At 29.6% G+C, this 12,148-nt stretch overlaps 1 protein-coding gene across 2 annotated transcripts; it reads right to left on the bottom strand.

Annotated features, from left to right (window-relative positions):
• Nucleotides 1-3,238: 3,238 nt before the first annotated feature.
• On the bottom strand, nt 3,239-12,021 carry LOC140674517 (uncharacterized). 2 transcript variants are annotated; one of them, XM_072908105.1, is made up of 12 exons: nt 11,627-12,017; nt 11,202-11,536; nt 10,760-11,112; nt 9,751-10,654; nt 9,473-9,642; nt 8,217-8,352; nt 7,958-8,113; nt 5,440-5,676; nt 5,150-5,254; nt 4,865-5,071; nt 4,315-4,670; nt 3,239-4,051 (listed from the first exon to the last, which is right to left on the bottom strand). In XM_072908105.1, exons 2-12 carry the CDS (start codon nt 11,469-11,471, stop codon nt 3,937-3,939), a joined length of 3,009 nt encoding a protein of 1,002 aa, XP_072764206.1. In that variant the 5' UTR covers nt 11,472-11,536; nt 11,627-12,017; the 3' UTR covers nt 3,239-3,936. The 2 variants fall into 2 exon arrangements, with proteins under 2 accessions (XP_072764206.1, XP_072764207.1); XM_072908106.1 differs by lacking the exon at nt 7,958-8,113 and having other exon boundaries at nt 11,202-12,021.
• Nucleotides 12,022-12,148: the final 127 nt, after the last annotated feature.

Here is a 12,148-nt window from a genome sequence, read left to right as displayed (position 1 = left end):
ATGTATATCATGACAAATATAACAGTTAAGAGAAATGTTAAATAAAGTTAAGAAAAGAAAGAATATAAATACAGAAATATATATATTAATTATTGGAATATGCTTTGCTGTGTATTTATATATAATGTTCACGATTTTCATATAATTACATAAAACACGTTTGATATAAAGCGTCACAAGTGAAATGATATTAAGCTAAATAATACTAATTTATTTGGAGAAAAAATGCAAAGAAAATATTAATACAACAACGTATTAGAAATGAATTCTGTGTATGTGAAATAAATATGTAATACTACATTATGCTATAATACACATACTTATATTAAATAAGCAATATTTATTAGAGCCAAAATGGCTATGTTTAACCTTTCAAAGTTTTGTTCGAGACTTTTCGACGCAAAAAAAAATTCGCAAGATTAATGTATTTCTGTTTCAAAATTCAAAAGTAGTTCACAGAAATTTATTCTATTACGAAGATGTTAACTTACTAAAAATGCAATTCGCGTAATCAACAATATACACACGTCGAATACCAACAACTGCACTAACTAAAAATAATGTTTCGATTTGTTTGTGGATCGTTTAACGCGCGCTACAAAAATCACTGACAATGCCATCTATCTAACAGACAGAACTTTAGAGTAACGTCAGCGGACGAAATCTTGACCGTAACTACTTTTCAGTAGAGTAGCTCAATTATTTTCATTATATATTTTATCTCTATATTTTCAAATCTTTTTAATTATATATATATATATATATATATATATATATATATATATATGCACAATATTGTGATAAATTATTTATGTATATTATTATTATGTAAAAAAAGAAAAAAAACATATTTTTCTACATTAAAATGGATTTAATAAAAAAAAATATATAGAAAAATGCCACAAGTAAAATTTATATTAAAAGCTAATATGTTCTTTAAATATCAATTTATCAAGAAAATAATGTAGAAAAAACATTAATGCCTTATATGTACGCGTTTGAAAAAAATGCCATATTTAAAAAGGGCGAATATAATTTCGAGCACGTATAATAATTTGAAAAAGACAATATTAATTATTTAAAACAAGCATGAGAGTGCTCGTGATAAATGCGATCTCTATTAATGATAAGAGATTATTTCATTAAAAAAAAAAGAGAGAGAAAGAGAGAGCGCATGATATGGGGTTTTAAATTTCTCATAGAGATCTATGTACATAATTTCCATATCGCCGCGTGCAACCCGGGTGCGAAATAACTTTTTTCTCCTTTCGTCGGAACGAAAGAAACGAGCCGAAAGAAACACTCGTAAACAGACGGTGACACGCGCGGCCCGCTCATACTTGCAGCCTCCAGGTATCGATTTCGGATAAGCATGGTGATTAATGTTACGAGAGTTTTTGCGACTCGTAAAGTACTCGGTGTACGCGTAAGCGCGCGGTCCTGACGTCGCTCTCCGCGCTCCTCCGGCAAATTTTTTTTCACCCTGCTCCTAGAAAGGGCGAGGGGAGGAGAGGTATGTGCCACGAGGGAGGAGAGATATACCCGCGGCATATCGGCACTGTAAATTTATCGCGGTGTTAAGCCGTTAATATTCGCTCGCCTTCCGACGACCGGGCCTTAAATCAATGGGAAATATCCCTAATTGGAATATGGAAAAAGTTGTGGGGAAGAAGGGGGCCAAGTGTGTGCGCGCGCGCTCGTCGACGGGAGGGGTGCGAGAGGGTGCACTCGAGAGTCGCATTAAAGGATAAAAGAATATAAATTGTCTTAACGAGGGTGGCGGCCGAGAAAAATAGCGAGAAGTTTCCGATTAAGGCTCCGATCGCGCGAACATGTATTGAACTACAGATTGCGCGAGAATTATTAACGACGCGTTAAAGTTCGGCAGTTTTCTCAAGGGGCGTTTAGGCCCCCAACCCCGATGTTAATTCTAACGACCGGTTGTATATCGTACTCCTTCTCGTATTGGCACGAATAAACTAATGTGATATATATGTAAAATATAAGAGTCGACATTTCGCCAACAATATATGTTATAATAATAATAATTATAATAGCGGAAGTAAATTAGACTTGATAGAAATGAGCATATATTATATAAAGTATCGCAAAATTAAACTTAAGAAAAATTTTATCGCTAATTTTTGTCATATATTTAAACAAATTTATTAATTTTATTATTTTGTTTTAATTTATCAAAAATTAATTTGTACATGGAGCTTGATAGGAAGTATACTAAAATATTTAATTGACAAAATAAAATATGATTGGTTTGCATTCTTATTCTTATCATAAAAGAAAAGTATTAATCTATCGAGAGAATAATTTTCTGTTAATATTATCGTGCAATTAGAATAATAATAAGATTCGTGAAAAAATCAAAACTTCAAAGATATTTGAAATATTACTTTTCATATTTATTAAAGTACTGATTATTCATTAAAGAAAATCAATGTTTATATGTCAGAATTACATTATAAATTGTACATACATGGCAAGAATCGCGCAAATTTTTTCTTTGCGTGCATAAATTCATTAAGAAACCTTGAATTCGATATAAATTAGCAAGAAACTTTTAAGTAGTCAAAGCATAGAAGATAAATAAATATGAAAGCTGCATATATTTAATTACAATTCTTGAAAACAGAAAGCAAATGAAATAAAAATATTTTACATAGTTATACATATTATACATAGTTGTAGTAATGTTATTGACATTTCTGACAACATTATGCTCTTAATTGTATATTATGCATCTCGTAGATGAAGTATAATTGTATATGGCAATCACGTGAGTTACGTGATGAATTAATGAGTTTAACGCTAAATTCTCTTAATTTAGCCTTTACAAATGCTATTTAAAGGCTAGATTTATAAAATTTTGCGCGAATCTCATAATATATATTCCACTGAAACAATGTTCCAAATGTCCAGATGTTACGTTTGATTAATCAAATATAATTTCTTTGGGCTGCTCTAAGCTATTCATAGATGTGAGCTTACATAACATTTTGTTATGACTCATACATAACAAAATACTATTTATTTTTTTAAGTATTCCTTCTCTCTCCTTGTTATGTACAAGTCATTAAAAAACTTAATTTCTAACTTCCAATAAAGCATTTCAAGTACAAAATGGTCGCATTGCAACAATACTGGCAGCGCAGCAAAGAAGGCAGTTAATGCTGCTACTCGGCCTAAACTGTATATGATATATTTTTATTTATGATTTACGTCAGTTAACATTATTTTTAATGATCATCGAGACCATTCGTACAAAATACAGTTGAAAATGATGAATTTTAATTTAAATAAATTTCTTGTCTACGAAAATTTTATCTAAACTGCTTGATAAGGCAAAGAATGTGGCCCCTATCGCTTTGTTTCGATACAAGAGCAGACAAAAAACAATCAACGCAAAAGCGAAATAACTGAACTATACACGATTAATACATACGAAATGATTATTGCTAATGAACAGAATTTGTATCTGTATTTGAATTGAACGTAATTTGATTGAATATACTTAGATATAATACAAAGATATATATATATATATGCGTAGTAAAATATTCTCAAACTATATTTTACTTTTTTTCTAAGGCAAAAACTGCAATAAAATTACAGAAAGGAATTGCCACCATTCTATGTATTTACATATTTTTAATGAATGCCAGCACCGATTAAGCTTTCAGTAACGTCACAGCCCCTATACGTTTTTTTTTTGTTCACGCACAGGATTTATCATACAAAATATACCGCTTCATATCTACAGAGCATCGAAGATCACATTGCTGTGTAATCTTCCTCGTAATAGTCAAACTAAGATTTAGCGCGATATTATGCTTAAGAGAAAGATTATACAGCACTATATTAAAACTATTACGACTTTAGTTATAACCAAGTGTCAATCGCGTCCACGGTCACATCTTCGTACTACATGATCGTATTCGGAAACGAGGTATAAAACAATAAATAGGCACTCGTGTTTTGAGATTTTACTTGGCTCGGCGACACCTCTGTGACAGTTTGATCATCATATTTATACCATCTGCAAAATTGAATTAAATATTATATACATATAAATATATACATTAATAATTGTTACTGTTATCATAGGCATAATGTCCAAAATCCCTAGAAATAAAAAAATAAATAAATAAAAGTTTATCTTTTATTTATTTTTTATAAGAAAAAAAAGTTACGCTTTAAAAATTATCCTTCTAATAACAGAACGTTTGTAAAATGATAAAAAATTGATGTTAATATTTTATTTATAACTTGCATAGATTTTTCAATATTTGCGAAACATACTTATTCTGAGTAGCATTTTTGCAAAACGCTGTGTAATGACCGCCATCCATCGTTCCATAGTGATTGGACATTGCATAAAGAGTGTAATTGTAATTGCGGATATTATTCGTCATGATTGCATTCGTATTTTCCATAACTAGATAAGGCTTTAAGTTAAATCCCGTGAGAGGAAAATCAACGGCGGTGTTGCGTTTTTCCAACCATCCGCCACTCTCGGCGAAACGATTCAAGTGAATCACAACGATGGGTGCAAGTTTGACGAAATCAAATTTCTTTGTTGCGTCACGAGGTGTCTGGCACTTAGGACATTTCCATCCACTCACTTTCTGTCCGGTTACAAATTTCTCCATGCAATCCTAACACAAGAGAATAAAATATTTTTACACCCAAACATATAATTCTCACAAAATACAATATATCTTATCGCTTTGATAAATAATTTATAATTGATTAAATTCTATTTATATGTTATGAATACAAAACGCAAATAGATAATATATATTTTTCATTCCATAAATAATCGTATAATTGTACTTTGTAAAATACTTACATTTAAAGTACACCGATTGGACTGAGATAGAGACATGGTTAAACTATTAAATGTCTCATATGTAGTACTCGCTTGCTTGCAAAATGAACATGTAATAGTAGATCTCAATTGTCCAAAAAATAAATCTGATATTATGGATCTTTGAGAATTCATTGCCTTGTCCCATTCTTTCTCCGCATTGGTCATTTCGATCGGCATTTTCGCCTCCTACAAACAAAAGACACAATTCTGGTATCTCTCTGTAATTAGACTTTATTAAATTGCTTTAAATCATAGACTTCTTACCTTTTTAAGATCATTATGCATCCAATCTAGGAGGAACATGAGAAATTCATGAGAATCTTGTTGTTCATAACTTTCAAATTGCAATTTGTATTGCCCAACTGCAGCCTAATAATAATACAATGGAAAAAAATTACATTGGCATATACAAAAGTCAATTTAGAAGACAAAAACCTAATTCAAATGCAAACATAAATTTTTAAAAATGGAAGATAAAGCGATTCAGAACTTATTTGATGCTTAAAAGTAAGACAAGATTAGAATTCCATTTTTAAAAGTAAGAATTAAAGTACCTTTAAATCATAAGGAGATATACTTTTGAACTGGCCTCTCCATAATGCTTTAATTACTTGAGCTACTTCCTCTACGACTTGGCCTTGTGTCATATTATCATTACTTGTATTAAGATCGTCGGCGTATGAGTTGTCAGTAAAGTATTTTGCCAAATTCGTTGTGTTACTCAGACATTGAATAATACTGTTCATGTAACAAGAATTGCCCAAGTTCTTCAGGCCAGTTATGCCCGGATGCTGCAAATACAAGAAAGTTACCTTTACGCTGATAAAACATACTATCAACCATATTACTGTATCATAAATACACACGCACCATACACTTTCCGTTTTATGACTAGAGATAATGATATATTAAAGAGATCTTTAAGCAAATTTTATCTTTTTCAAAATATTCATGATTATCGACAATATCTTAAAAATTCATTTTTGTACAATTTTCAGATATAACGAAAGAATAAATACGCATAAATAACAAATTCCTCCTCAAAGTTAGAAATTTATAGTTATAGAATTATGTGCTCTAGTTTTGAGTGTAATGTAATAAAGAGAAAGTGAGGGAATTTATCAATTTATTTACATCAACGTGCAATAGCCAATTAAACTTTATAATACATGTATTTTGAAGTCTATAAATAAATGATTTGCCATATTTTACTTTTTAACAAATGACTATATTTAATTATTTTTCTATATACACGATATTTAATACGTAGACAAAAAGTGTATGGAAATTCTTATAAGTTAAAACTTTGTTAAGTTAGTTAGTTTCACAAAATAAATAATTGTATGTATAACAAAAGTACTAAAAGATATTTACAAATACAGTAATTTTTAAGAGAAGCACAGATTTATCCCATATACCAACATTATACGCAATAATAAAATTTGATATTTCTTTATATCAAATAAATGATATTTCTTTATATTAAATTATCTTAACATTAATATAAACTACACAGAACACAAAAATACATTTTGCTTTTCCACTATTGACTACCTTCTTAAAATAATTAAGCAATTGTAACGGAATAAATTTCCTGTGAAGATACACCATTGTTTAACATTTTTCCATATTCCAACGAGAGATTACTTGAGCACGAGGTAATCACTATATCCATACATATGCTTGACTGTATTATTATGCATTAGATTATAATTAAACATTATACCGTTATATTACGTTAACGAACAATTAGCCAGTGCATTTATATATACTTATTTATTTATTTATTTATATAATGGTTAGATTCTATATAATTAACTTTTCATTATAATCAATTTTAATAATTGTAGAAAATATCTCTTTATGACGTATAAGTATCACGGATATACTTTTGGAAGTACCACTAACAAGCGATCCCGAATCTGCCTAATGTTGCTCGAACACTAGCACGTGTGTACAGCATTATTCATCGAAAGTTCGTCTGCAGATTGGATTAAGAAACCTCACTCTTGTGTTAAAATGTGTGCGCGTACACGTGCATGTACATTCATCGTGTTATATGGCACGTGACAACAAAACACATGTCTATGAATCGTAAAACTTCGATTTTGTTTTATTGGGATATTTTATAATCATTAGACACGTATTCTAGTAGAGGTTGACGTAATTATTGCATTTATCTGATTATTGTCTGTATTCCCACAATTATCATGTACTAACAAATACATATACTGCTAGTAATTAAACTTAACATATAGTATATATATATATATATATATATATATATATATATATATATATAAATGAAATTTTAATTAATAGCAGTGTATGTATATATTTGATGTATTATTAATTCTTCTCTTTCTTTCTCTAATTATTCTTATTATTATTTATTATTTTTAATAATTTGTTAATTTGTTTTTAAAATAACATTTAAAATAAAATGATTCTTTAAAACTATTATAAATCCAAGCTATTATAAAATCTGAGATTTTATATTATTTAGTATTTTTTTTTTTTGAGAACAGCTTTTTGCATTGTACATTTCCATTTAAAATTATACATTTTAAAATATATTATATTAACCTAATTTTTAAATTGTTAGAATAGTGTTTAAGAGAATTTTGAAATATCTTCAGATTAATGACATTAATTGATATTTCATAATCAACGACAAATGTAAAATTATATTTATATAAAAAATGCTATAATTATATTATAAACCTATATGTAATTACAATGTAATTATGCAAGAATTTAAAATTGAAAAACTTGATATTGCATTAATGGTAAATAGTATCTATATTCTTGAATCATGCTATTATCATGTCAATATATCACTCAGTATCATACACGCAATTTTACATCAAGCATCATATGAAATGGAAGACTGAGAAACTCAACACCGTAATCAGTTTTGATTGTTACATTCTATTGAAAGTTAAATATTCGTTCCCAATATACCTCAATGCGTTAATGAAAGCAAAAGCTGCGATATTGTTTGTAAGACCGTACTAGAGCAATTTTGCCAGAAAGCGTCCGCGCACATTTTTTCTCCGAATAAGTACTTACAACACTGCCATGAACAGGAGTCATTCGTTCCTCCCGATTTCCCCAACTAAGAGGAGACACTTTGACGTTTTCATTTCCAATAGATCCATTCTGTTTGCGAGGCGATATATAGGGCTTAGAAGTTCTATCTACCTGAGGTGCTTTACGATCTCCCAACTAATGGAATTTAACGCAAAAATGTTCGTGTGTAATTGCTATTTTAAATAGATAAACAAAAGAACAAACTGATTGTAAGAAGGTACGATAAAATTATTTATACCTGCAGTAAATTTGGACTTGAATAAGAGCGCTCCAAGCCAGTATTAATGGATGAACCATCTGTTTTTAAAGATTCCTTGTAAATGTCACTATCATTTTGCTTTATTAACTCTTTATGTTCCCTTTCCAAAAAATCTCTACAACATACACACAATATAATTTCATACAATAAATTAACATTAATCAATAAAAAAATCTCGACGAGATCAGTAAACACAGTATAAAACGCCATGATTATTTGCTACTTCATTTTCTCTCTTTTTGAGCTTTGATTCTTTAAGAATCTAGAATCAAGAAATGTACACTATTCCACGTGCAAAAAAAGTTTTTACTTTTTCGGCGTTTTCCAGAAATAACCGACGTATTACTGACAGCCAATCAGTGTTGTTTCTATTGTTATGGTGTCCCACGCGTTAGTCAATTTGAAAAAAGTATGAAAAAATGTACTTTGGGAAAATATAAATCCGAAAATTAAAAATTTTATTTTCTGTCAAAAATTTATTATAATTTATTATAATTTATTCCAATTTATTGTAATTTATTAAAGTTTATTATAATTTATTATAAATAATTATAAAATTATTATAAAGTATTAATTAATATTATAATGTATTAATTACAAAATTAACTATTATAATGTATTATAAATTTCTTCTTCCGAAATTTCAAATTTATATGTCGTATAAAAATAAATATAAATGTTTCGCGTAACATAAAGTGACGATATCCAAAATTACTATCCCACAAAATAAAATAATTTAGTAAAATAATTAAAATAATTAATTAAAATATGTAACAAAAATGAACGACCACTGCATTCTTTTTAATTTTATACTGCCTTGTAATACACAATTTCAAGAAATTTTATTAATATATTTTAACCTTCCGTTAGGCGCAATATTTTCCCATTATTTTTCTCTGCTTTTAAAACAATTTCTTTAGCACTTAGCTAACAAACCAGGTATTAAATATGTGAAAAACAATAAATATGTAAAGAACAAATTAATTAATATTATAATGGATAAAGAAATCAATGTGTTAGTAACTTAAAAATAATACCTATGAAACATTGCGGCTAACAGAGGGTTAATATATAAATTAATAACGAAGAATTAGGTGGAAATTATAAATTTTTAATATTTAATAAAATTTTAACAAAGAAAGGAAAGGAGAAAGAATATTTAATAATTTTTGAATTTGTATTTTTTGGATTGTATTTTTAAAAAATACGTTTTAATATTAATTGCATATACTTACTCATGTAACTTTTTTCGTTTACTTTCAATTTCTTTGATTTCATTTTTCAAGAGAGAGAGATTGAATTCAAGATTGTTCTTCTCCTTGTCATCACTGGGATTAAATTTAATCGTATCTGCTTCCTTTATGTACACATTAAACTCATTTTCAATCTTGATATACATTTTGTGCTGTAATATAAATATTAATATAAAACTATAATGTATTTATAAAAATTTCTCTTGTATGTGAAAAAATTGAAACTATTAAAATAAATTGTTAAATAAATAAATAAATACCATGTCCTCCAGTTTAACTTTTAAAGACTTTATCTCGTTGCGTAAATACTTTTCATCACTGGCGCTATATTTGTCATCACGTTGCGAATAGAGCTCGCATTCTTGATTTAACAGCTCTTTGGCCAGCTTCAGTTTTGACTTCGCCAATTCGTTTAACTCTTTCTTTAATTTTAATACTTCTTTACATCGCGGATCATACGTTTTTAAGGCAGCTGGTTTGCTGCTCCTATCGATGATTGGCTTTGCGTTTATCTCATTTTGTGGCGCTTTGTTCGATGATATTTTCTGCTGAGGAACTAATGTATCTGGACTCTCTAATTGTTGCACATTCGCACTGTCGCCCACTTTCAAAGACGGCCGTTTGCCATCGATTGATATCGTTACTTGACTAGTGAAACTCTTGGACTTGGCTGAAGAAATGACATCGTTACTATTCGACCTGGCATGCTTTGATACTGCCGACTTGTCACCTTTATCCATCTTCTCATCAACATCCATGTTGGAAGCTTTTATATTATTTAATTTGCTCTTCCTAATCTCGACTTCACTCTCGTTTACCCATTCTGGGTATTCGATCGTCTCTAAGATCTCATTTTCGATGTTTTCAGATTCGGTTATTTGATTGTCTATATTAGGATTTGTCGTGAATGCCGGGTATCTTTGCAGCCACTCTTGATATCCTCCACTTAGAATTTTAATCTTCTTATACTTTGTACCAGGATCCCAATTCTCTAAAATATCCTTTAATATAAGTAGATGAGTAGTGGATGTCAGAGACTCTTGCGTAGTATCCCAGTCAACCAAAATTATAATATCCACATGACATGCTGATCGGTCTTGATATAAGTCATGTGAATGTTTATCTTCATAATATAAATATTTCAAAAAGTGATTACCCAGCATTCTGAAAACAAATTCATCAGGAGAAACATTTTAGATATTAAATTAATATTAAATATAAATTTAAAAAAAAAGAAAAACAATTATAAAATATAGATTTATTATTTACCCTTTTTTAATTTCAGATTGTGGAATGTTAATGCATCTATCAGATAATATTTTAGATTTGTCATAACTACTTTTCTGTCTAATATCAATAATTAAATATTTGTAACATTTTTGTAACAAACAATACAATTGACTGCATGATATAAATTTATCACTATTGCCATATAAAGGATCATCAGTTGGTGTTTCTGGTAATTTTAAGCCTATGTCACTGTTTGGTGCATAGTCTTCTGTCATTCCATCTATTTCAACTTCCATTTTCTCCACTGTCTCTTTATGATTCTTAGAATTATGTTCATAGCGTATCTCTAATTTTTGCTTCAATTCTGCAAGTATGTTTTTCACTTCATTTATCTAAAATATAAATATTCATAAATGTTTATGTTGTTTATATGATATACATGATGTACAGCTCCAAAAGTACATAATGTATAGTTTCTTACCTGGTCAACAGTCATATTGGTGGAATAGATGGAGTTATCAGCTTTATAATCTCGAGTTTTTTTTATCCATTCGACTGCATTCAACCATCTTTTTAAAAAAATGAATGCAGTTTCATCATCTCCCTGCTTCCTCGCTACTTCAGATTTTTGTCGCATAGCAGGAAGCCTTGAATATACATTGTGTATTTTCTTTCCAAGAAAAGTAATCTGGGCTATTTGTATAAGATCATTTATGGAATTGATTTTACCCAAATTTGTTACGTCAGACATTTTGCTCGCTTTCACGACCTACAATCCTCGACGAAAGATTGGAATAGTGACAGCAGTGTAAATTGCTGTCAGTCAAAGAATAGGCAGGTGTGTTAATTGGTTAATCTATTTAGACCGCATACAGGTCATAGCGGTTTATAGAAACGAATGCATACTGGAAGATTCTCGAAGACGTTGGCAAGGTTTTATCAACCATGTATCGCCGTCACGTTACCGAGGAAACTGCGACGTCACAATGTAACAGTCAAATTTTCCTACGCAGTGCCATGTAGATTTATGCTCCAAATCCAAATCAAAGTAGTTGCATGGCGCGATTTAAAATATCTCTCCATGAATCGTAAATGTCAGTTGTCAAGACCGAGGTTAACTCATCGTCAGGTCGCCGATAACGAACAACGATTACTCCAGGATGGCAACTCCTTTTCGTAATGCGATATTTAAACTACGTCCGACATATGATGTTGATATCCAATAGAAGAGCTTATTTTCTAGTGATTTTAAATAGTAATATTTTAGAAATATGTACTGAAAATTCGAAGACAGTGTCAAAAAGAAGTCTAACGAGAGGAGTCACGCCGCCATTTTGATATGACATTTTCCTTGCAGTACACTAGCGCCAACTATTTTAGAGCGGGCAGAACTACATTTTTTTGCATTTTCAAAAGTAACAGAAATAT

Source organism: Anoplolepis gracilipes, chromosome 16, assembly GCF_047496725.1.
Source record: "Anoplolepis gracilipes chromosome 16, ASM4749672v1, whole genome shotgun sequence".
Taxonomy (NCBI): domain Eukaryota; kingdom Metazoa; phylum Arthropoda; class Insecta; order Hymenoptera; family Formicidae; genus Anoplolepis; species Anoplolepis gracilipes.
The sequence above is the reverse complement of the archived record's forward strand: the minus strand, read 5'-3'. Positions and strand labels throughout refer to the sequence as shown.

Coding starts and splice junctions, on each gene's coding strand:
- LOC140674517 (XM_072908105.1), bottom strand. CDS start 11,471: ATGTCTGACGTAACAAATTTGGGTAAAATCAATTCCATAAATGATCTT. Junction 11,113..11,201: donor CCAATATGACTGTTGACCAG/GTAAGAAACTAT, acceptor TTTATATTTTAG/ATAAATGAAGTGAAAAACAT. Junction 10,655..10,759: donor CAATCTGAAATTAAAAAAGG/GTAAATAATAAA, acceptor ATTTGTTTTCAG/AATGCTGGGTAATCACTTTT.